Genomic DNA, 26,721 nt, shown 5'->3' on the forward strand with positions numbered 1-26,721 from the left:
TGGCCTGTTCCCTGGTTGGTTCCCCGACGTATTGGTTTAAGAAACAGTCCCTAATACACTCTGTGACCTCCTCCTCAGGACTATTTTTGCCAATTTGATTTGTCCAATCTATGTGAAAGTTAAAATCGCCCATGATTATTGCATTCGCTTTTTTACAAGCCCCCCTTACTTCCTGATTAATATTTTGCCCTACAGTGTAGCTACTGTTAGGGGACCTATATACTACTCCCACCAGTGATTTCTTCCCCTTGCTATTTCTTACCTCCACCCAAATTGATTCGACATCTTGATCTTCTGAGCTAAGATTATTTCTCACTATTATACCAATTTCATCCTTTATTAACAGAGCTGCCCCACCACCTTTACCTTTTTTCCTATCCTTCCGAAATGTTAAATAACCCTGAATATTTAGCTCCCAACCTTGGTCACCTTGCAACCACGTCTCTGTAATGGCCATGAGGTCATACCCATTTGTTTCTATTTGTGCCGTCAATTCATCTATCTTATTACGAATGCTGCGCGCATTCAGATAAAGAACCTCTAATTTTGTCTTTTTACCATTCTTTCCTACCCCAGCCCCATTTGCTAGTGCACTCTTATGTTTGTACGCTCTGTCCCTTCCTGACACATTCTGTTTATCATTACCCCCATCACTTTCCTGTACTACTTCCTTGTCTTTTCTCTTTATCAATCTAAACTTCGCCCCACCTGAGCCCTCCCCCACCTCTATTTAGTTTAAAGCCTTCTCTACCGCCCTAGTTATTCGGTTTGCCAGAACACTGGTCCCAGCATGGTTCAGGTGAAGCCCGTCCCAATGGAACAGCTCCCTCTTTCCCCAGTACTGGTGCCAGTGCCCCATGAATCGAAACCCACTTCTCCCACACCAATCTTTGAGCAACGCATTCATCTCTCTGATCTGATTTACCCTGTGCCAATTTGCTCGTGGCTCCGGTAATAATCCGGAGATAATCACCTTTGTGGTTCTGCTTTTTAATTTAATCCCTAGCTGCTCAAACTCCCTCAGCAGAACCTCTTTCTTAGTCCTACGTATGTCATTGGTACCTACGTGGACCACGACAACTGGATCCTCCCCCTCCCACTCCAAGTTTCTCTCCAGCCCTGGGGAGATGTCTTTAACCCTGGAACCAGGTAGGCAACACAGCCTTCGGGACTCTCGCTTTTGGCTGCAGAGAACAGTATCTATTCCTCTAACTTTACTGTCACCTACTACAACCACATTCCTTTTTACTCCCCCCACTTGAATGGCCCCCTGAACCACGGTGCCATGGCCAGTTTGCTCATCCTCCCTGCAATCCCTGCACTCGGCCACAAGGGCTGCAAGAACCTCATATCTATTGGACAAGTGCAGAGGCCGAGGCTCCTGCAATGCTACCTCCTGGATCCCCATACCTACCTCACTTGCAGTCACACCCTCCTGTCCCTGACCACGTGCCAATTCTACAGTATTTAGTCTAAGGGGCGTGACTGCCTCCTGGATCAAAGTGTCCAGGTAACTTTCTCCCTCCCTGATGCCTCGCAATGTCTGCAGCTCGGACTCCAGCCCCTCAACTCGGAGCCGAAGTTCCTCGAGCTGCAGACACTTACCGCAGATGTAGTTGCCCTGGACAAAACTATCCAGTAGCTCCCACATATTGCAGCTGCAACACACCTCCTGGCCTGTCATAACTTTTATTTATTTAATTGATTACTGCAATGCCAATCAAATTATTTTTAGGTTGAACCAAGTACTGGCCTTGTTTAATTTACTAAATTAAGTTTAGTTTTTTTTTAAAAAAAGTTTTATGCTATAAGTTACTTAGCACACAGTCCTAAGAAAGAAGAAAACAGAAGAGATACTCACCACCAACCACCTACCTGCCTTACCTGTGATGTCACACTGCAGTTTTGTTTTGTTGTTGCTGTGACCCGCTTTCGGTACGCTCCTCTCTGCTGTCACCCCTTACTGCACCGAATCCCCTCACTCACCAAATTCCCAATTACAGACTCGGTTGAATCCAGACTCCGTCAATAGTTGCCACTCCGTGCTCCCTCACTATCTCCTTGCGGGGAGGTTAACGAGTGCTGTGGGGAAGGTTTAAACTAATTAGGCAGGGAGATGGGCACGAGGATGAAACTGGAGAGGAGAAACAAGGTGCACAGAGGACTGGGAGTGACAAATAGCACTAGAGGAAAGAATAGTTCAGAAATAGGAGGGATCAAACGGGGGGGCAAATGCGAGGCAGTCTAAGATGAGTTTGGAGTGCATGTGCGTAAATGCAGGTAGCGTGGTAAATAAGGTCAGTGAGCTGCAGGCACAAGTCGCCACATGGGACTATGATATAGTGGCAATAACATAAACCTGGCTCAAAGAAGGAGAGAATTGGGAATTTAATATTCCTGGCTACAAGGTATTCGGGAAAGATAGAGAAGGAAAGAAACATGGCAGTATTGATCAAAGAAACTATTATGGCATTGGAAAGTGATGATATAGTTGAGGGGTTAAAGACAGAATCTATTTGGTTAAAATTAAGGAACAATAGAGGAGCTATTACGCTACTGGGTGGCCACCAAATAGTGGGAAGGAGATAGAGGAGCAAATTTAAAGGTAAATGACAGGAAGATACAAGAACTATAGAGGGGGACTTGAATTATCCCAATATAGACTGGGATACTAACAGTGTAAACGGTAAAGTGGGGGAGGAATTACTGAAATGTGTACAAGAGAACTTTCTTGAACAGAGTGTTCCCAGCCAAACTAGGAAGGAAACAGTGCTGGATCTAGTTCTGGGGAATGGAGTGGGGCAGGTGGAGCATGTTTCAGTGTGGAAGCATTTGGGGAACAGTGATCATAATATCATCAGGTTTAGAATAGTTATGGAAGAAGACAAGGAATAATCAAGTATAAAAATACCTAACTGGAGGAGGGCTAATTTCAGTGAATTAAAAAGGGATCTTGCCCTGGTGGATTGGAATCAGAAATTGTTAGGCTAAACACTAATTGAACAATGGGTGGCCTTCAAGGAGGAGTTGGTTCGGGTACAGTGTAGACACATTCCCACGAGGAGGAAAGGAAAGGCATCCAAAGCTAGAGCTCCCTGGATGACTAAAGATATAGAGATTAAAATGAAACACAAAAAGGAGGCTTATGATAAATGTATAGTTCATAATACAGTGGAGAACCAGGCTGAATGTACAGAAAGTACAGAGGAGATCTAAAAAAGGAAATAAGAGGGGCAGAGAGAGAGAGTATGAGAATAGATTAATGGCTAACATAAAAGGGAACTCAAAGTCTTTTATAAACATATAAAGAGTAAAAGGGTAGTCAAAGGAAGGGTGGGACTGATTAGTGACAAAAAAAGAGATCTTCTTGTGGAGGCAGAGGGAATGGCTGAGGTACTAAATGAATACTTCGCATAGGTCGTCACTAGAGAAGAGGATGCTGCCAATGCAGCAATAAAGGAGGAGGTAGTAGTGATATTGGATAGGATAAAAATAAAGAGGAGGTACTTAAAAGATTGGCAGTACTCAAAGTAGAAAAGTCACCCAGTCCAGATGGGATGCATCCAAGGTTACTGAGGGATGTAAGGGTGGAAATTGTGGAGGCTCTGACCACAATCTTCTAATTCTCCTTCTTGGATATGGGAGTGTCAGAGGACTGGAGGATCGCAAATGTTACACCCCTGTTCAAAAAAGGGGAGAGGGATAAACCTGGCAATTACAGGTCAGTCAGCCTAACGTCGGTGGTGGGGAAACCACTGGAGACAATAATCCGGGACAAAATAAAGTGGCACTTAGAAAAGTACAAGCTAAAAAATGAAAGTCAGCACGGATTTGTTAAAGGAAAATTGTGTTTGACTAATCTGATTGAGTTCTTTGATGAAGTAACGGAAAGGGTTGATGAGGGTAGTGTGGTTGATGTTGTGTATATGGAGTTTCAAAAGACATTTGTTAAAGTAACACATAATAGATTTGTTAGCAAAATTAAAGCTAATGGGATTAAAGGGACAGTAGCAGTGTGGAATCAAAATTGGCTAAGGGATAGACAGCAGAGAGTGTGGTGAACGGTCGTTTTTCAGACAGGAGGGAAGTATACAGTGGTGTCCCCAGGGGTCGGTATTAGGACCATTGCTCTTTTTGATATATATTAATGGCCTGGACTTGGGTATACAGGGTATAATTTTAAAGTTTGCAGATGATATGAAACTCAGAAATGTAGTAAATAATGTGGAGGATAGTAACAGACTTCAGGAGGACATAGATAGACTGGTGAAATGGGTCGACACATGGCAGATGAAATTTAATGTTGTGTGAAATGATGCATTTTGGTAGGAAGAATGAGGAGAGGCAATATAAACTAAATGGTACAATTTTAAAGGGGGTGCAGGAACAGAAACACCCAGGGGTGTATGTACACAAATCTTTGAAGGTGGCAGGACAAGTTGAGTAGGCGGTTAAAAAGCATATGGGATCCTGAATTTTATTAATAGACATATTTTTCAGAAAGGTGGCTCTCTTTACATGAAATTTAAATGTTACAAAACTATCTAGAAAGACAGTGGTTGAATTCGGCAGTACCATTATTGTCTCCTTTGATTAGTATTTCTAAAACATAAAACTATTTGTTTTAAATAGAACCATAGAGTTGACAGGACTGATAAAGGCTATTCAGTCCATTGTGCCTGTGCCAACTCTTTGCTAGAGAATCCAAAACTAAACCCACTGCCCCTCTCTCTCTCTCCATAGCCCCGTATCTTCCTCTGCTTCAAATATTTATCCAATTTTCCATTAAAGAATGCAATAGTGTCTGTCTCAACCACTCCCTGCAGCAAAGGATTCCATGTTCTAACAACCCTCTATGCAATCAACTTGAAAAACAAATCACACACCTGAAATTTAATTACAACTATTGTGCGTAGATGTGACACACCATTAGAAACCAAACCCATTTTTGTAACTGATAACTACTGTACATATTATGATGACTCCTGTAACACTTGCATAATCATTAATACCAGTCTAATTACGGATATTTTTAACATACTTTACAACCCACCCTAATTTCATCTAATTATGCCCACTGTTATTGTAATTTTAGAACCTCTTTAAATCTAAACACACACCTAAATATAGTAGGCTATGAAACACCGGTAGGATTTGTATCATAGACTCTGGTAATCAGTTTGTAACATCAGCTATGATTTTCTCTGTAGAACTTTTCCAAACATGCAAAATTGTGCCAACAATTTAATTTTAACTTTTTTTCCTAAAACAACCACATCCTGTGGAGAATCCTGCCATGGCTGCTCCATAGTCCAGTATAGTCACAGCATTATATTGAATGAATCATATAAACCTGCCAGTAAGTTTGCCATTATTTATATCTTGTTTTCTAATATTTAAAAAATCTTGTAACTTTGTTTTCTGTTTATTCTGATGGTATAACCAGGAAAATTACCCAATGGTGAATTGTTTTGGAGTGGAATGACTGTTCCATGGTGTGTTAGTCATGTCTGCCAACTGGATAGATATATCCTATTTATGTCAGAAGACGCATTGTTCAGCTCATTAGCTGGCATATAATATGCAAACGTACCTGCACTGTTTTTGAAATATATATACACATATATAGCTCAGAACTGTTAATTTAATAAATAAAATAATGGGATCAATTTTAGTCTTGGCTGTTGGAACGTGGCAATTTTGGCTGTATGAGTCCATAAACACTGAATTCAGTTTGGTTTGTGGGTTCAGCTGAACTTACATATTGTGAGCAAGTTGTAGGTATCTAAGATTGTCAGCTCGTCCTTGGGGATGGGAAATTGTGTGCTGCTCAGGACTCAAAAATCTGCAGCATCTTAAAGGGAGTTTGGTGTTTTTTGGTCAAAGGAGGAAAGAAACGTGTAGTGACTTTGCTGACATGTCATCAGGCAGTCATGGGAGTGGCAGTGCACTCCACTTTTCTGAAAGTGCTGTGGAAATGTTATTGCAGCAAGTGTGGCAGAGGAAAGAGGTCCCTTTCCTTAGGGGTAGTCCACAGAGAGTTGTGTAAGATCCTTGGCAGGAGGTAACCACCGCATTGTTCCAAGGAATTGGTCACCCTCTTAATATCTCCTTTGTTGGCTCAGAGTCCATTTTCCTTATGCCTCTGTGAAGCACTTTGGGATGATTTTCTATGTTAAAGGTGCTATATAAATGCAAGTTGTTATCGTTATATGGTGGCTCTTGACTTGGGGCAGGTGCATTTCCTTTAGGAGAAAATAGTGGATTCTGGAATCCATCTTGTGTGGGCTTGAGTAGAAAGTGCATTCCTTCTCTGTGGAGTGCATGGCTCGCTGTACATTAACCAAGCCTAGGTCATTGTATTGCTCTTGGATTGTTCTGGTCACCTGATCTATGCTTCTGCATTTGCTGGGAGCCTGTGCAGCTAGGGATGGAGGGCATGGTTTAGATCTGCTCCTACCATCCGTGTACCTTCCTTTTGGGAGGGTGACTGAAAGGAATGTCGCTGTGGAGAATGTCAGGGAATCAATATTTGAGCATTATGATTATTTAACCAGTTATCTGGATGCAGCCACCACCTTCGCCCGGGATGGTCTTCTCCAGGGTGAAGAGGTAGTGCTTGTTGATTGGAATGGCTACCTTCTGCTCTTGGTTGAGTAGGAGGCTCCTTTGACCCACCCTTTGTGATCTTGGAATGCTCTGGAGGGGGGAAGGGACACTGAAGTGGGTCTCCTGCAGGAACGCCATGTCTATTTGTTGTTCTTTGAGGTAGGTCAAGATTTTTTTCTCTTTAATTGGATAGTTAAGTACCTTGACATTCAGCCAGATAATCTTAGGTTCAACATGGTGGGATTAGGTTGGTGTGTGTGGGACCACGGTTGTCCACTGGTAAGAGATATGCCTCTGTAGGTCTATTGGGTGCAAGCATTGCCCATTCACTTCCCACGCTGTTGTGTCTCCATGCCCTGAGGGTATCTTTCTCCTAGGATCCTTTGTTGCTAGTTCGATGAGTTTAGCCAACTACAAGAAATTCTGTAACTAATGTACTTTGTATTCAGGTAAGTTGTACATAAGGACATAAAACTGCAACTGCCTAAAATAAGCATTGCAAGATATACACTCATTCAATGTGTACTGTTCTTCTCCTTGGAGAAGGCGGCTGCTTATATAGTTTACTGTTAATTTGAAGTCATTTTTGCTTAAAAAATCTAATCATCCAGTAGTTTGAATGAAGCAATTTAAATTGCTCAAAAAAATTAAGTGTTAGCTTGGTTCAGTGGTTGCACCCTGGCAAGCCCCACTCCAGGATTAAGCACATAATCTAGGCTGACACTTCAGTGCACTAATGAGAACATTCTTCACTGTTGGAGGTGTTGTCTTTTAGGTAAGATCCTCAGGTGGACATAAAAGATCCCATTGTCCTATTTGAAGAATAGCATGGATATTGTCCCAGTGTCCTGGCCAACCAACAGCATCAAAACAGATTATCTGGCCAGTTATCTCATTACTGGTTGTGGGACCTTGCTGTTTGCAAAATGACTCCCATGTTTGTCTACATCATAACAGGGATTACACTTCAAAAGCAATTAATTCTGAAAGCTGCTATATAAATGCTCAAACAAAATATAATTTTAATAGCTTCAAATTAAGTTGAATAAACTATACCAGAAGATACCAAGGCCAAATGGGAAGTGGGGGGTGTGGCGGCAGGAAGATGCATCAAGTTCAACCAATCGCTCAATCACTTCAAGGAGGTCATGATATAAGTCACTGGAAGGGAAGCAATACATGTTGTCGATAACATGCTAGCTGGAAGAAGGGAACACACTCCTGGTTTGTACAACAATAATAGTGACAATGACAACACCAACAACATGCATTTATATAGTGCCGTTGATATAGAAAAACATACCAAGGTACTTCATGGAGATAGAATCAGAAATAAATGGATGCTGAGCCAAAGGAGGAGATTTTAGGAGGGGTGACCAAAAGCTTGGTCAAAAAGGTGGGTTTTCAGGAGGAGGGGGAGGTGGAGAGGCAGAGAGGCTTAGGTATAGAATCGGGCCGACAAATGAAAATGTGCTGCAGCAGAACTGAAGCAATAAGTCTGGTGTATTGCAAAATGTGTTGTCTGTGAAGCAACAACATGCTTATTTATCATGCTATCACTTCTGTTCTCACCAGCCTCATCAACTCCACATCCCCCAATGCATCGAATTTAAAATCCTTGTTCTTATCAACAAGTCTCGCCACAGACTCGCCCCTCCCTATTGCAGCAACCTCTTCCAGTCTTATGTGTCAGCCATAACCCTCCGCATGTACCTGGAACAGGTAAGAATTTGATGATTTAAAGCCGGAGGTCCAAATTTTGTCTTTGTGGGCTGCATGGCCATGTGCGATGGAGCCTTCTTTTTTTTTTTATTCGTTCACGGGATGTGGGCGTCGCTGGCAAGGCCGGCATTTATTGCCCATCCCTAATTGCCCTTGAGAAGGTGGTGGTGAGCCGCCTTCTTGAACCGCTGCAGTCCGTGTGGTGACGGTTCTCCCACAGTGCTGTTAGGAAGGGAGTTCCAGGATTATGACCCAGCGACAATGAAGGAACGGCGATATATTTCCAAGTCGGGATGGTGTGTGACTTGGAGGGGAACGTGCAGGTGGTGTTGTTCCCATGTGCCTGCTGCCCTTGTCCTTCTAAGTGGTAGAGGTCGCGGGTTTGGGAGGTGCTGTCGAAGAAGCCTTGGCGAGTTGCTGCAGTGCATCCTGTGGATGGTGCACACTGCAGCCACAGTGCGCCGGTGGTGAAGGGAGTGAATGTTTAGGGTGGTGGATGGGGTGCCAATCAAGCGGGCTGTTTTATCTTGGATGGTGTCGAGCTTCTTGAGTGTTGTTGGAGCTGCACTCATCCAGGCAAGTGGAGAGTATTCCATCACACTCCTGACTTGTGCCTTGTAGATGGTGGAAAGGCTTTGGGGAGTCAGGAGGTGAGTCAGGAGGTGAGTCACTCGCCGCAGAATACCAAGCCTCTGACCTGCTCTCGTAGCCACAGTATTTATATGGCTGGTCCAGTTAAGTTTCTGGTCAATGGTGACCCCCAGGATGTTGATGGTGGGGGATTCGGCGATGGTAATGCCGTTGAATATCAAGGGGAGGTGGTTAGACTCTTTCTTGTTGGAGATGGTCATTGCCTGGCACTTATCTGGCGCGAATGTTACTTGCCACTTATCAGCCCAAGCCTGGATGTTGTCCAGGTCTTGCTGCATGCGGGCTCGGACTGCTTCATTATCTGAGGGGTTGCGAATGGAACTGAACACTGTGCAGTCATCAGCGAACATCCCCATTTCTGACCTTATGATGGAGGGAAGGTCATTGATGAAGCAGCTGAAGATGGTTGGGCCCAGGACACTGCCCTGAGGAACTCCTGCAGCAATGCCCTGGGGCTGAGATGCTTGGCCTCCAACAACCACTACCATCTTCCTTTGTGCTAGGTATGACTCCAGCCACTGGAGAGTTTTCCCCCTGATTCCCATTGACTTCAATTTTACTAGGGCTCCTTGGTGCCACACTCGGTCAAATGCTGCCTTGATGTCAAGGGCAGTCACTCTCACCTCACCTCTGGAATTCAGCTCTTTTGTCCATGTTTGGACCAAGGCTGTAATGAGGTCTGGAGCCGAGTGGTCCTGGCGGAACCGGAACTGAGCATCGGTGAGCAGGTTATTGGTGAGTAAGTGCCGCTTGATAGCACTGTCGACGACACCTTCCATCACTTTGCTGATGATTGAGAGTAGACTGATGGGGCGGTAATTGGCCGGATTAGATTTGTCCTGCTTTTTGTGGACAGGACATACCTGGGCAATTTTCCACATTGTCGGGTGGATGCCAGTGTTGTAGCTGTACTGGAACAGCTTGGCTAGAGGCGCAGCTAGTTCTGGAGCACAAGTCTTCAGCACTACAGCTGGGATGTTGTCGGGGCCCATAGCCTTTGCTGTATCCAGTGCACTCAGCCGTTTCTTGATATCACGTGGAGTGAATCGAATTGGCCGAAGACTGGCTTCCGTGATGGTGGGGATATCGGGAGGAGGCTGAGATGGATTATCCACTCGGCACTTCTGGCTGAAGATGGTTGCAAACGCTTCAGCCTTGTCTTTTGCACTCACGTGCTGGACTCCGTCATCGTTGAGAATGGGGATGTTTGCAGAGCCTCCTCCTCCCGTTAGTTGTTTAATTGTCCACCACCATTCACGACTGGATGTGGCAGGACTGCAGAGCTTTGATCTGATCCGTTGGTTGTGGAATCGCTTAGCTCTGTCTATAGCATGTTGCTTCCGCTGTTTAGCATGCATGTAGTCCTGAGTTGCAGCTTCACCAGGTTGGCACCTCATTTTTAGGTACGCCTGGTGCTGCTCCTGGCATGCTCTTCTACACTCCTCATTGAACCAGGGTTGATCCCCTGGCTTGTTGGTAATGGTAGAGTGAGGAATATGCCGGGCCATGAGGTTACAGATTGTGCTGGAATACAATTCTGCTGCTGCTGATGGCCCACAGCACCTCATGGATGCCCAGTTTTGAGCTGCTAGATCTGTTCTGAATCTATCCCATTTAGCACGGTGGTAGTGCCACACAACACGTTGGATGGTGTCCTCAGTGCGAAGACGGGATTTCATCTCCACGAGGACTGTGCGGTGGTCACTCCTACCAATACTGTCATGGACAGATGCATTTGCGACAGGTAGATTGGTGAGGACGAGGTCAAGTAAGTTTTTCCCTCGTGTTGGTTCGCTCACCACCTGCCGCAGGCCCACTCGGCCAGCTCGGTCAGTAGTGGTGCTACCGAGCCACTCTTGGTGATGGACATTGAAGTCCCCCACCCAGAGTACATTTTGTGCCCTTGCTACCCTCAGTGCTTCCTCCAAGTGGTGCTCAACATGGAGGAGGACTGATTCATCAGCTGAGGGAGGATGGTAGGTGGTAATCAGCAGGAGGTTTCCTTGCCCATGTTTGACCTGATGCCATGAGATTTCATGGGGTCCAGAGTCAATGTTGAGGACTCCCAGGGCCACTCCCTCCTGATTGTATATCACTGTACCGCCACCTCTGGTGGGTCTGTCCTGCCGGTGGGACAGGACATACCCAGGGATGGTGATGGAAGAGTCTGGGACGTTGGCTGAAAGATATGATTCTGTGAGTATGGCTATGTCAGCTCACCCAATTTTGGCACAAGTCCCCAGATGTTAGTAAGGAGGACCTTGCAGGGTCGACTGGGCTTGGTGTTTTGCCGTTGTCGTGTCCGGTGCCTAGTGGTCCGATGCCAGGTGGTCCGTCCGGTTTTATTCTTATTATGACTTTTCGTAGCGAGATTTTACAACTGAGTGGCTTGCTGGGCCATTTCAGAGGGCAATTAAGAATCAACCACATTGTTGTGGGTCTGGAGTCACATATAGGCCAGACCGGGTAAGGGCGGCAGGCTTCCTTCCCTAAAGGACATTAGTGAACCAGATGGGTTTTTACGACAATCCGGTAGTTTCATGGCCATCATTACTGATACTAGTATTTTAATTCCAGATTTTTATTTCATTAATTGAATTTTAATGAATTAATTGAATTTAAATTCGCCAGCTGCCATGGCGGGATTTGAACTCATGACTCTGGATTTTAGTCCAGGTCTCTGGATTACTAGCCCAGTAACATAACCACTATGCTACCGTACCCGTATAACATATAACATTTAAATTCATGTTCCCATTAATTTGAATATATCTCAGATTTCTGATGCTAACAGATCTTGGTATTGTTTCAGGATTTATCCACGAGTAAGGCACCAACAATGAAAGCAGCCCTTTCCAACCTCCAGGGCCACAAAATTAAACAATAAAAAATATATGAACAATCAGAATTCAATTGCCTAGGATTCAAGGGCTGGATTGCCAGGGCTTGGGGGATGCATGTTGCCCTAAGACTGCAGGTTGGACACTAGAGAACCATTAAATCTTGATTGAGATGATGTAACTTTCACTGATGGAGTAAAAAGTGATTGAACTCTTGCCCTAAAAACTAAATATGGATGAATTAGAACATAAGAAATAGTAGCAGGAGTAGGCCATACGGCCCCTCGAGCCTGTCCGCCATTCAATCAGATCATGCCTGATCTTTGACCTCAACTCCACTTTCCTGCCCTATCCCCATATCCCTTGATTCCCTTAGTGTCCAAATATCCATCGATCTCAGTCTTGAATATACCTAATGACTGAGCATCCACAGCCCTCTGGGGTAGAAAATTCCAAAGATTCACAATCTTCTGAGTGAAGAAACTTTTCCTCATCTCAGTCCTAAATGGCTGACCCCTTATCTTGTGACTATGACCACTAGTTCTAGACTCTCCAGCTAGGGGACACAGCCTCTCAGCATTTACCCTGTCAAGCCCTCTAAGAATTTTACACATTTCAATGAGATCACCTCTCATCCTTCTAAACTCCAGAGAATATAGCTGTTCAGGACAGTGTACTTTTGGGGTCCATGTTTGGTCCCATCTGCTTCACAGTCTACATGCTACCCCATGTCAACATCATCAGAAGTATGGGTTCATCTTCCATATGTATACTGACAATAACCAGCTCTTCCGTCTGTCTCCAAAAGTTGTTGCTTCACTCTTTTGGGTAGTGGCAGGAGGCAAAAAGGAGGTCCAACGTCAAGATGGGAATAAGCCAAAATTTCAGTCTGCAAGCATGACCCTGACCTTCCGGTCGCTTGCCATTTTAATTTCCCATCCCACTCCCACTTTAATTTCCCATCCCACTGTCCTCGGCCTCCTAAACTGTTCCAATGCAGCTCAACGGAAGTTTGAGGAACAGCACCTCATTTTTTGGTTAGGCACTTTACAATCTTTCACACTCAACATTGATTTAAATAACTTCAGATCATAACCACTGCTCCCATTTTTTCAGACAACTGTTGCTGGTAATGGTTCTGCTGTTGCCGCTTAATGCTTCTCTAGAGCCATCTTGTGTTTCTTTATGTGTCCCTTTTCCACTCCCATTGCCTTACACCAACATCCCTTTTTCCATTTAATCACTCCTGCCCCTCACCCTATCACAGACCTTCCCTTTTGTTCTTTCCTCCCCCCCCTCCCCTTTCCCTGGCTCTGTACTTGCTTAAAAACTATTAAATCTTTAACTTCTTCCAGTTCTGACGAAAGGTCATCGACTTGAAACGTTAACTATGTTTCTTTATCCACAGATGCTGCCTGACCTGCTGAATATTTCCAGCATTTTCTGTTTTTATTTCAGATTTGCAGCATCCACAGTACTTTACTTTTGTTTTAGACAAATACAAGTTGTTCCGTCTCTGGCTTCAAATTTATTAGCCTCCTCAACTGCTACCTCAGGCTGTCAGAAGGTGTGAAACCTTGATTTATTGCTTGACTCTGAGCTCATGTTTCTTTCCCCACATCTGCTGTTACCAAGACCGCTTTCTTTCACTTCTGGATATTTGCTGTTTCTGCCCTGCCGCTGATGATCCCCCCCCCTAGTCCATGATTTCATCTAGTCAGCGCCCCCCTCCCCACTTTCTCCACAAGCTTCAACATTCAATGTTGCACTCCATGTCCTCGCCGGTACGGTTGTCAGCTACTGCCACAAACAGCACACGCCATTAACCAGTATTTCAAATTCGTTGCTATCCAAAATTGCGATGTGAGTTATTTCCAGTGTTTACTGTAATCCATATACACACAGAGTATTAAAAATACTCTCATTCACTCTAATTCTGACAGCACCTGTCTTCCTATAGATGGCACCGTTTGAGGTTTAGTAAAACAGCGCTCCCCATCGTTTTGTGGGAAGACGTCCTCCAGGTATGGGCGCCCTCTCCGGCGGAGGCCTGTACTGACCAGGCGTCGCCTCTCCCTCCCTCTCCTCCCCTCCCATTTCTTCCACTTTTCTTCGGTTGTCCTTCACGCAATGACGTCAGGTACCGGAAGGTCAGAGGCTGCGAACGGAAGTGAGTGCTGGAGCCCTCCGCCATTGTGTGTGAGAGAGATAATAATCGTACATTTACAGACACGTACACACATACACTCGCTGCCGCCTCAACAAATACAGGCGGCCAGAGAGACAAGCGCCAAGGGAAACTTACCGACCGACAGACAGACCGACCGCGGCGCGCTCCTCCGCCGCCTCCTCCTGGGATTTACCGTCACTAGCTCGGGCCGCTGCACGATCCGCTGGGAGCACGATTTTTAAAAAAAAAAATCCGCCGGAGCCTGAGGCCGAGGCCGAGCCCCTGCCTGCTGTTCTTTAATGAAGAATGTCTGCTACCAGCGTGGATCAGGTAATATGCTGACTGTCAGCCGGGGAGCGAGTGCCCGAGTCCGGGCCGCCGCCGCCTCCTCCTCCTCGCAGGCCACGACTCGTTCTCTCTCTCTCACAGACATTTCCTGTCGCTTGCAATGTTATAAACAAGGTTTATTTATTTATTATTTTATTTTTTAAGTACTTGTTAATATTCAATTCCGAATTCCATAAGGTACTGACAGGTGTTTTCTTCTTTTTTGTGTTTTTTTTTGTTTTGTTTTCTTTTGTTTTTTGCTTTAAACACGATACTACATCAGAGACCGAAAGGACAGGGAAGTAAAGGTGAGTTTGTCCGTTACTCATTCTGTTGACTTCATACAGACTGGGTGTTTTGACTTTTTTAGTATTTTTTTTGTTTTGCTAGAGAGTGTTTTAACTTGAAGATTTTCCTAACCTCAACATGAACTCATCAAATCAAACTTTGGAAACTTAATATTTTCTCCACTTCTCAAAGTGAACCTATCAAACCAATTGTAGGACATGACTTCTAACTTTTGGGGCAATTTCCCTACGGGGCAAATTAGCTTCCAGGTTTTACTTGACTGAATCAAACTTTAGGTTACCTTGATCTTCTACATATGAATCTGATTGGTTTTGTTAATATGAAATTAATCAGCCTGAATGATGCTTTACTACTATTTACTTGATTGCGCTTTAAGTGTTAACTTCAAATTTTTTTGAAATGAGAGTTACTTTTTTTGGATTTTCTCCTTTGTTTCAAAGCCTGAAAGTGAAATTGTGAAATAAATACTGCAATATTGATTTGACATATTGTGTTAATGTGAATAGCCTGAGGTCATGATATTTGCTCCTGAAAACAGCACATACTTGATTTAAAAATAATAAATTTACTCAGTTGAACAAATTTCACTTATGAGCTACTTACCACATTTGGCTACTGGCTTAACATCTTAGAGGCACCATGTCAATAACTTAAAGTATAGGGTCATGTTGAAAAGATACTGTTAATGAAAAATTGCATAGTCAACCTTTGTGTTTATTTGCAAACACACATACTAATGAACTTTTTAGATACTCAATTTGTAAAATATATAATTGAAATACTGACAACCCAGAGACATGAAAAACAGCTTTTTTGTTGCTAGTCTTTCAATGCTGACCTGTCTTCAGTTATTAATTACACCATATTGGGCTGTATAAAATTTACAGTAGTAGTTACTGTTGCCCATGTTCACTGGTGGATCACTGTCTTCTCCTCATTGACATTCTGCCTCCAACTGAAAATGAGTCTGCAATGGAATTAATTATTTTAGAATTGTAAAATGTTTGTCTACAATTTTCCTAGGAAAATCCAGTGCTCCCTCTGTCTGTTGTTTAATGAGAAGTATATAAGAATGTACCAAGATCTGACTTCACTTCCTGTTTGTGCCCATTTGCTCAGCCCAGCTAATTGTAAAGTGCATTGTTTACTGTTGATGGGATCGCAAGTGGTTGACATTCGGATGCAAAGTTGGTAGTCTGATTTCAAACTGCAGGGAGCCCTCAAAACTTTCATCTCCGTTTTTGAGGTTCTTAAATTGGCCACCATATGGACTGCCACATGGAAGTAAAATGTTTGATCTCCGGTGTGGAGGAGAGCTGACATTGTTTGACTCATCATATGGCCACTTGATCTGAGAGTTATATGTAGCAGAAGCAAAATCTGCAGCTCAGACAATCTTGTCCTTCCAGTTGAAGGAAGCTGTTTGATGGTGGAGAAAGGAAAATAATATATAATTTAATTTTATATAGTGTCTTCTGAGAAAACAGTTGTGACCTGCATTATTGATTATTTGTTGAGCATTGGATTTCTTAGTCATTAACTGCAGGTTTCTTATTAAACCTGTAGTACTGACATTAATTGTTCATCCTCTTATTAGTGCACACCAAGCACTTGAGGTCTAATAATGGTTAATGTCTGCACAAAAACTGATCAAAAACAGAATTAATCCTAATTCCAACAAAATGGAAATCAGCTATTCATCCATAGGTATAACATGAAAATGGTATGTCTAGCGTAGTGTTGTTCAATAAAAATTGATGATCCGCCACAGGTGTGGTTATGATGACATTGTTTTAGCCACGTGCACTAATTTTAGTAGAAAACACTTTACGTACACAGTACAGGTAAATGTGCTGCACGTAAGTAAATATCTCTCTCACACACACACACACACACACACACACACACACACACACAGCGTGCAAACTTATACCATTCAGTAACCAAGGAAATAAAGCACTCAACAATCAAACAAAACACTTGCACGCTCTGCTTTTCGTCTTAACGTTTTACCAATGCATGCACAAAAATGTTAAAGTAAACATGTATATGCCATGTGAATATAAATATTGAGATCACATGCCCAACGACTGTTTGTTACTCATTTTTTATTTACTAATCAGAAATACAATTAGCAACATGTGGCTAATGTATTGGACAACACTGTTCTAGTGAATATTTCCTGGCTGTCATGCTTCCAGTCCTGCACTTAAAATTTTGTGTGCCCCTTCAAAGAGAAGTATGTAGAAATAAAGTAACTCACTGGAACCTGAATGGCTGCAGCTTCTTAATTGATATCTGTATGAACTCTGTTCATGTATCAATAGCAGCTTCTTAGTTGGTTGCTCTGAGCCAATTCAGTGTTTAATTAAGTGATTACATTTTGTAGGCTTAGAGATAATCATTTACACTTTACTAGAACAATGCACAATATTCATTACATGGTATAATACTTTTGACCTTATAAAATAGCACATCTTTTGATTTACTGTAAGCAAGATTGTTGTTTGTACATATGTACAAACTTCCTGTCTGTCACACTTAGTCACACATACGCCAGTGCAAATTTCCATGTCACACGAGGTTTAAAAAATAAAGAACGGCAGTCATCTAAAGTGCAGACAAACTCTCCAGCTAACAATCTACCAGAGCCATGATGTCTCCAGCTCTAAATTGACCAGAGTATGAAGTCACCCAGTTATTACTTAACATCAGTTAGCCTTTGTGCATACACCTATATTTGAATTGTGCATTACATGGTGTAATCCTGTCCTTTTTGTAAATCATTTGACTTACTGTTAGCGTTACCATGGGGGATTCTTTAATTTTAATAAAAACAATATAGCAATGCATGGACTTATAGATGAAAAACAATAGCTTTTTTTCTTTTTAAAAAATAATTTATGCTGGGCACTTCTGACCTGGAGCTGAAATTGACCAACACTTTTACAATTTGCAAAATTACCTGACCAAACAACAATGAAATGAGTGACCTGAGTTTGTATTTACTTAACAATTAGACTTTGTTACCCAAAAGGGACACATCACTACCATAGCAGAATAATACATTGATTTATTTCATGGTGTAAAACTCCTGTCCTTTATAAAGCCAAATATCCAACTTAACATGAGCAATGCCTCAGGAGATCTGCTAGTATTATATTAAAAAATTCATGTCAGCATATGCATATGCTGCCCTTTGTTACAGATGCAAACAGTCTTAAAATGCTGAGTTTTTCAGAGTTGCACATTCCAATCTACAGTTCCCTGAACAAATAATAATTAAAATCTGACCTCAGGCTGTGTTTACTTGTACAATTAGACTTTTTTGGCCTTAAAGTTGCACCTTAAGAGCAGAATTAGACTTGTGTTTAACCATCCTGAGTCTTTCTTTGGGTATTGTAGTAATGCAGCCTTTTTTTTCTAAACAATGATCTGCAACTTACAAACTACATAATTGTAAACAATTTTACAACACCAAGTTATAGTCCAGCAATTTTATTTTGGTTAGGTAAGGTTCAATTTTATTTTGGTTAGGTATAGTCCACCAATAAAATTGCTGGACTATAACTTGGTGTTGTAAAATTGTTTACAATTGTCAACCCCAGTCCATCACCGGCATCTCCACATCAAACTACATAATGTTCAAGTCAAGGGTACTATATAGGTTGATGTGTCCTGGAACTGCAAGTTAATAAATCTACTTGCATTTCATGAAACACCTGTCCTTTTCACCAGTGATCCTGTTTTATACTGGCAATCTTAAATTTTATTATTTTTGAAGGTGACTGCATTGTTTTAAAGAACATTTTCTGATGGAATGTTTTTAATTACAGTTCAGAACGGTTCGATGCATCAAAAAGACGCAGTGAACGATGATGATTTTGAACCTTACCTAACCAGCCAGACGAATCAGGTAAGTAACTTTAATCTTCAAAGAATGGGCCATAATTTGCTGTAGCAGAGCTTCTAAGGGTGTCTGACATTAGTTAGACTTGCCCTTGCACGTTTAGGTTTTTAAAGTTTTTATATGGCAAGTTGCTGAAAGTGCGAGCTGATGTTGCAGTGAGGAAAAGCAGGCATCTACATAAGAAATAGGAGCAGGAGTAGGTCATACGGCCCCTCGAGCCTGCTGCGCCATTCAATCAGATCATGGCTGATCTTCGACCTTGACTCCACTTTCTCGCCCGATCCCCATATTCCTTGGTTCCCCGAGAGTCCAAAAACCTATCCATCTCAGCCTTGAATATATTCAGTGACTCAGCATCTACAGCCCTCTGGGGTACAGAATTCCAAAGATTCACAACCCTCTGTATGAAGAAATTCCTCCTCATCTCAGTCTTGAGTGGTCAATCCCTTATCCTGCGACTATGCCCCCTAGTTCAAGACTCCAGTCAGGGGAAACAATCTCTCAGCGTCCACCCCGTCAAGCCCCCTAATAATCTTATGTTTCAATGAGATCACCTCTCGTTCTTCTAAACTCCAGAGAGTATAGGCCCATTCTACTCAACCTCTCTTCAAAGGACAACACTCTCATCCCAGAAATTAATTTAGTAAACCTTCATTGTACTGCCTCCAAGGCAAGTATATCCTTCCTTAGATAGGGAGACCAAAACTGTATGCAGTGCTCCAGCTGAGGTCTCACTAAAGTCCTGTACAATTGTCATAAGACTTCCTTACTCTTGTATTCCAGCCCCCTTGCAATAAAGGCCAACATGCCATTTACTTTCCTAATTGCCTGCTGTACCTGCAAACTAACTTTTTGTGTTTCTTGTATGAGGACACACACGTCTCTCTGAACACCAACATTTAATTGTTTCTCACCATTTAAAAAGTATTCTGTTTTTCTATCTTCCAACATTCCCCCACATTATACTCCATCTGCCACCTTCTTGCCCACTCGCTTAATCTGTCTGTATCGCTTTGCAGACTCTATACTCCTCAAAGATTACTTTCCCACCTAGCTTTATTTCGTTAGCTAACTTGGATACATTACACATTACCTTCATCTGAGTCATTAATGTAGATTTAAATAGCTGAGGCCTAAGCACCGATCCTTGCGGCACCCCACTAGTTACAACCTGCCAACCTGAGAATGACCCGTTTATCCCTGCTCTCTGTTTTCTGTCCTTTAACCAATCCTCTATCTATGCTACAATATATTATCCCTAACCCCATGAGCCCTTACCTTGCATAACAACCTTTTATGTGGCACCTTATCGAATGCCTTTTGAAAATCCAAATATCCATTGGTTCCCTTTTATCTACCCTGCTAGTTACATCCTCAAAAAACTCTAATAAATTTGTCAAACATGATTTCCCTTTCATAAAACCATGTTGACTCTGCCTGATCATATTCTGATTTTCTAAATGCCCTGTTACCACTTCCTTAATAATGGGTTCTAGCATTTTCCTGCCCACCGATGTCAGGCTAACTGGCCTATAGTTCCCTGTTTTCTCTCTCCCTCCCTTCTTGAATAGCGGGGTAACATTTGCTACCTTCCAGTCCACTGGGACCGTTCCAGAATCTAGGGAATTTTGGAGGATCATGACCAATGCATCCACTATCTCTGCAGCCACCTCTTAGAACAGTAGGATGTAGGCCATCAGGTCCAGGGGATTTATCAGCTTTTAGTCCCATTAGTTTGTCCAGTACTTTATATCTGGTGATATTAATTGTTTTAAGTTCCTCCCTCTCATTTGCCCCTTGGTTCCCCACTATTTTTGGTATGCTGGGATCTGGGATCTGAATGAACAGGGCAAGCAACTATGTATCTCCTTAACCAATCAGCTTGAAGGATTGTGAAATTAACAGTGCAAGGACTGAGAGGAAATGTGAATTCATTGTCAAATCAGGTACAGAAAGAGAAATAAAAAGGGAAAGTAGATTGGATTGAGAGAGAGAAAAAAGAGACAAAAGGAAAGTAATTTTTTTTTAAAATTGACAGTTTTAAAATTTCCAACAACAATTAAAACCTGAAGGAAGGAGACTCCACACTTGTAATAGTTAATTTTCTGTGCCAGAGATGGTGATTGGCAGTACTTAACACTTGTTAAAAGAGTGCTTGGACTCGAAATGACGACTTAATTTTCTGTGGCGAGTTTAGTTCATATCTACCATGCAAACAGAGCAACTTCATGGCATTCAGTGCATTTCAGTGGTGAGGCATACAGCGAGATGCAGTTTTCACGAAGCTAACAGCGCAACTGGGACAGCAACTTTTGGACATTCGTGTTTACCCGCACATCTGCCTCTCGCCTGAAGTTGCTGCACCATTTGCGCATAAATAACAGCAAGCACCATTAGCCTCACCGTTATTTTGACAGCAAAATTACACATTGGAAGGATTTTATTTCCATGCTTTTTCTTTCTTTGTGTCCCAATTGCCAAAGAGTGATGTAAAATTACTATACTAAATGCAAAGTAATAAAGCTGCTTTTGTGAGTTACAGTTCCCATGCTTTAAGTAGAGGATAGTAACAGGAATTATATTTTTGTTCACTAAGGACAAAGCATACTGTCCACTTATTCTGCAAGATCTTGCCTTATTTTCTTATGTTTAGTTTATATTATATAGCACTCTTCAAGCAGAATCTGCTCAGTTTATATAGCAAGGCATATTCTGCAGCAGGTAGTAACACAAAACAAGTTGTATGACAGTTATAATAGTGACTTTTGATCCTGGAGAAAGACCATTAAGGCAAACAATGTGGAAGCAGCTGGGCTAGGTGCACAGCTTGTCTACAACTAGAGTGGTCAGTGGCCAGTAAGAGCTGCTGCTGGCAGCAGCTGTGTATGTTGCTGTACTAGCTCTGCTGTCCACATGGTGCGTGGAAAATGTATCTTGAAGTCCATCTCTGCACCACCTCTCTTGCTTTTCATTGCTGTTGTTGAAATTGGTGCTGTTGGTGGCAGCACTGCTGTAAGGTTAGCACAGCAGCATTTTAAGCACTGGTTATAACTGGCAATTAAATCACTTCAATACTAAGGCATTTGACCGAAGTTAATGCTTGTGGATTTGGGAATAGATCAAAAGAAAGCAAATCCAAAGTACAGATGGGAATTTCTAGCTATGAATTATCGTTGGTGCCCTAAAGATAGAAGGTTCTTGGGTGAGATGCTGGACAGCAGGCATGGAGAACCTCCAGGAGAAGGAGAATTGAGAACTGACCTGAAAATAAATGGTTTTTCTGTCTTAAAATCTAAAGTTAGGAGCAACTTAGTCCATTTTCAAATATTCATTACATCCTCCATCAAAGTTGATTTTTTTTTAAAGAAAGAACTTGCATTTATATAGCACCTTTCAAATTATCATGTCCCAAAACACTTCAAAAGTACTTCATTGGATTATGAAGTGCAATCCCCATTGGTGACTGAAAGCAGTGTGGCTGCCTGAAAGGACTTAATGATAAGTATTCACACTTTTTAAGGAGACGTGAACAGCTGCTTGAACTGCTCAAAGTAGTCAATGTACTTAATAAGGTTTAAGTGGCACCTTTGTAATTGACGCCTATGGTAACATCAAATAGTTAGCACCGTTTGTCCGATATAGGCGGCTGTCTGGGATAAGCGGGAACGGTATAAGTGGTGAGGACTGTACCTGAAATGTTAGTTAATGACATCTCTAACTACTTAGAATTAATTTTCTGATCTTGAATCTGTTAATTGAATTCATCAATAGGGAAAACTAGGGTCAGAGTGGAATTATAATTGAGATAGTATCGCTGGATTGAGTGGAAAATGTGGCTGAGGTTGGCAAGAGCTGTGGTGTTGCAGCAATGCAAGTGATGAGTGGAATATCAACAACAACTTGCGTTTATATAGCGCTTTTAACATAGTAAAAACATCCCACGAAGCTTCACAGGAGCATTATCGGACAAAATTTGACAACGAGCCATATGAGATATTGGGATAAGTGGCCAAAAGCTTGGTCAAAGGTAGGTTTTAAGGAGTGACTTAAATGAGGAGAGAGAGAGAGAGAGACATGAGAGGTTTAGGGAGGGAATTCCATAGCCTAGGGCCTAGGCAGCTGAAGGCATGGCCACCAATGGTGGAGCAGTGAAAATCGAGGATGTGCAAGAGGCCAGAATTGGAGGAGCATGGAGATCTTGGAGGGCTGTAGGGTTGGAGGAGGTTAGAGATCAGGAGGTGCAAGGCCATAGAGCGATTTGAACACAAGGATGAGAATTTTAAAATAACGAGCGCAAGGACGATGGGTGAACGGGACTTGGTATGAGTTAGGATATGGGCAGCAGAGTTTTGGATGAGCTCAAGTTTACGAAGGGTGGAAGTTGGGAGGCTGGCCAGGAGAGCATTGGAATAGTTGAGTCTGGAGGTAACACAGGCATGGATGAGGGTTTCAGCAGCTGATGAGCTGAGGCAGGGCCGGAGACGGTCAATATTACGGAGGTGGGAAGTAGGTGGGCTTGGTGATGGAGAGGATATGAGGTTGGAAGCTCAGCTCAGGGTCAAATAGAAAGTAATGGTTATGAACAGTCTGGTTCAGCCTCAGTCAGTGGCATCAAAACCAAGACTGATTCTCAAAACTCATATTTTCTGCTATGTCACTGGATAATAATTGGGTAGGAAACCTAATTAGATTTTTTTCTTTCTCTTCCTAGCCTAGTGTCAGCTTGACTCAGTTTGGTAGCACTCTCATCTGAGTCCGATCGTTGTTGGTTCAAGCCCCATTTTGGACTTCACATAATCTAAGCTCACATTTCAATGCAGTATGGAGGGGGTGCTGCGCTGTTGATCTCATCTTTTGATGAGATGTTAAATCAGAGCACTGTGTCTTGCTCAGATGGATATAAAGGATGCTATGGAACTATTAGACGAGTGGGGAGTTCTCATGGCACCCTGGCTAATATTTCTTCCGCAAACAACACAAACAATATCTGGTCATTCATCTCATTTGCTGTTTGTGGGACTTTTTGCCCAAATTAGCCTATATCACAACTGATTATTCCTTGAAGTACAATCAGTTGTGATGTGCCTTGGGAGATCGTTGTAAGGTGTATTATAAATGCAAGTTTGTTGCTTGCACGTGCTTACACGCTCATTGGTTTGGCTGATTCAGTCGTGGATTTTTAGTGCTCTGTATTGGTGAGTATGAAAGACTAGATTGTAATTCTTTAAAGGATTAACTTCCAATGTAAGTACATGCTTGTAACTATCAAGTTGACATGTAATCTAACTATCAGCTTTTTAAACAAATTTTTCATTGATCAAACTGAATCATTTAGTATTGTGCAGTGGGACACTTTCAATTTCAACTACTCTCCAGAATCAGGTCAGGTCCAACAGTTAGATATCAAATAAAGCTTGCTTCAATAAGTATCTTCTCCTTCCTCTTCATCTGCTCACCTCCCCCCCCCCCCCCCCCCCCCCACTGCAAACAATTTGACATTTTTCACTTCCACCAGTCATCCTGTAACCTGTTATTTTGCCAGTTTAGTGCTAATTAATGCAGAATTAAGGTCAGTTTTGTTTTGTCGGCAGGTGTTTATTAGGAACTGGATTGACATTGCCCAAACCCGTTTGGTATTAGACCTTTATAGCCAGAAGACAAAAGATATGTAAATTAACACTGTGTATTTTGGTTGTTATGGAAGTGGACCCAAAGTTTCAGTTCAAATCCCACCATGTGAAATTGTGACATTGAATTCACTAAATCTGGCTATTTATGGTCTGAAATTGAATTCAATAAATCTGGTTATTTATCGTCTGGCATCAGAGAAATGACCGTGAAAGCTGCCAGATTGGCATAAAAACCCATCTGGTTCACTAATGTCCTTCAGGGAATGCTTTGGATCAGGGCAAGAGTGGTAATCCGAGCCCAGTTGACCCTGCACAGTCATCCTTGCTAACTGGGCCTGCGTTAGTGAGGAAACCAACACAGGGGAATATCCACTTAACCTCTTCTTCATCAACCTACATGTCACAGACACATCTAACCATGATAATATTGGTAGAAGTGACTACTGCACAGTAATTGTGCAAAGTCTCATCTCTGCTGTGGGAACATCTTCCATAGTGTAGCATGGCACTGCCAGCATGTAAGTGAAACAGACTAAGGGCAGATTAAGCAGCCCAAAACTGGGTATCCATGAAGCACTATGGATTATCAGCAACAGCAGAATGGTATACCACCATAATCTGAGCCCCATGACTGGGCATATCCCTCATTCCTCCATTACCATCTTGATTCATTGGGGAGTGTCGAAGGGTGCTGCAGGATCAGCACCAGGCATACTTCAGAATAAAGCACCAACTTGGTGAAGTTATAAAGCAGAGCCACTGACCTGTTAGTTGCCAAATGCAGCAGGCTATAGATGGAATTAAGTAGTTCCACAACCAACGCATCAGAGTAAACCTCTGTAACCCTACCACATCCAGCAGGAATGAAAGTGAACAATCATTTAAGTCATGGGAGGAGGAGGCTCCATTAACATTGCCAACCTCAACCATGGCCGAGCCCAGCAGGAGTACAAAAGACTAGGCTGAAACGTTTGCAAGTGTTTTCAGCCAAAAGTGCCAAGTTGACTATCATAATCTGCCTTCTCCAGAGGTCCCCATCATCATAGATGCCAGTGTTCAACCTATTTGGTTCACCTCACGTGACATTAAGAAGCAGCTGAGTGCATTGCACACATCGAAGACTATGGACCCATCCAGGCTGTAGCACTGAAAACCTGTGGACCAGGACTAGCTGGTCTCCTAGCTAAGATATTAAAGTGCAGCTCTGACACTGGCATCCACCTGACTGTGTAGAAAATTGCCCAGGTATGTCTTTTCACAAATCTAATTACTATCCTGTCTGCCTCCTCCCAATCATCAGTAAAGTGATGGAAGAAGTCACCAATAGTGCCGTCAAGCAACTCCAATAATCTGCTCACAAATGCTCCATTTGGGTTCTGCTAGAATCACGCGGCTCTGGATCTTGTCTTAATCTTGATCCAGATATGGACGTGAGCTGAATGCCAGAGGAGAGATGAGAGTAGCTGCCCTTAACATCAAGGCAGCATTTGACTGAGTATGACACCAGGGAGCCCTGCAAATGCTGAGCCAATGGGAAAACACTCCAGTGACTGGAGCCATACTTGAGAGCTATACTTGACGCACAGGAAGATGGTCATGGCTGTTGGAACACGATCATTGCAGGAGTTCCTCAGGCAGTGTCCTTGGCACAGTAACCTTCCCTGTGTCATAAGATGAGGATTAGTGGTGTTCACTGACTGTTCTACAATCTTCAACTCCATTCACAACTCCAATAATGAAGCAACTCATGCCAGTGCACAGCAGGACCTGGATAAAACCAGGCTTGGGCTGACAAATGGCAGGTAACTGTCGCATCACAAGTGGTTGGCTGTGACCCACCTCCAACAAGAGAAGGCCCAAGCTCCTTCCCCTGCCGAGTCCCCCACCATCAACATCCTGGGAGTCACCACTGGCCAGAAGCTTAATGGGAGCCGTCATTATCAATACAATGGCTACAAGTGCAAGGCAGAGCTAGGTACTCCGTGCCAGGTTGCTCGCCTTCTGACCCCTCAATGCCAATCCACTATTTACAGGGCTAAAGCCAGGAGTGTGATGGAATGCTCACCACTTTCTTGTGTGGGTGCAGCCACAACGCTCAAGAAACTCAACATCATCCAGGAAAAAGCAGTCCACTTGATTGGTGCCCCTGCCACTAAAATCAGTATCCATCCTCTACATCACCAGCACTTAGTACATATTGTGGCCACAATCAACAAGATGCACTATAGCAACTTGCCAATGTTATTTTGACAACAGCTCCTGGTCCTGTGACCGTCACCATTGAGAAATATAAGAGCAGCAATGTCCTGGGAACACGGTGACCTCCACACGCCGTCCTGACTTGAATCTATACCCCTATTCCTTCATTGCTAGGTCAAAATCCAGCATGCCCCTCACTCAAGAACAAATATTTAACAAAAAAATCAAATTGTGATCCATTGCTGATATAACAAAACACCAAAGCTTTGTTATAACACTGAGTAAATTTAGATATATCCATGTATTTAATGAGCAAACCAAAAGGTTTAAGTACATTTAATAGTTGCTGAATGT

The 26,721-nt window shown here is 42.7% G+C and overlaps 1 protein-coding gene across 2 annotated transcripts in view; it reads left to right on the forward strand.

Moving 5' to 3' along the window:
- The first annotated feature begins 13,966 nt into the window (after window positions 1–13,966).
- The window catches only part of ythdf3 (YTH N6-methyladenosine RNA binding protein F3), a 43,479-nt gene continuing 30,724 nt past the window's right edge, over window positions 13,967–26,721 (forward strand). The window contains exons 1-3 of one of the 2 annotated variants that reach the window (XM_067980170.1): window positions 13,967–14,322; window positions 14,603–14,627; window positions 18,465–18,544. In XM_067980170.1, coding sequence (XP_067836271.1) covers window positions 14,299–14,322; window positions 14,603–14,627; window positions 18,465–18,544 — 129 coding nt within the window. In that variant the 5' untranslated portion in view covers window positions 13,967–14,298. The remainder of the gene's footprint in view (window positions 14,323–14,602; window positions 14,628–18,464; window positions 18,545–26,721) is intronic. The other variant, XM_067980171.1, reaches the window with a different exon arrangement.

The sequence above is a fragment of the Heptranchias perlo genome, chromosome 3 (genome assembly GCF_035084215.1).
Source record: "Heptranchias perlo isolate sHepPer1 chromosome 3, sHepPer1.hap1, whole genome shotgun sequence".
Lineage (NCBI taxonomy): Eukaryota > Metazoa > Chordata > Chondrichthyes > Hexanchiformes > Hexanchidae > Heptranchias > Heptranchias perlo.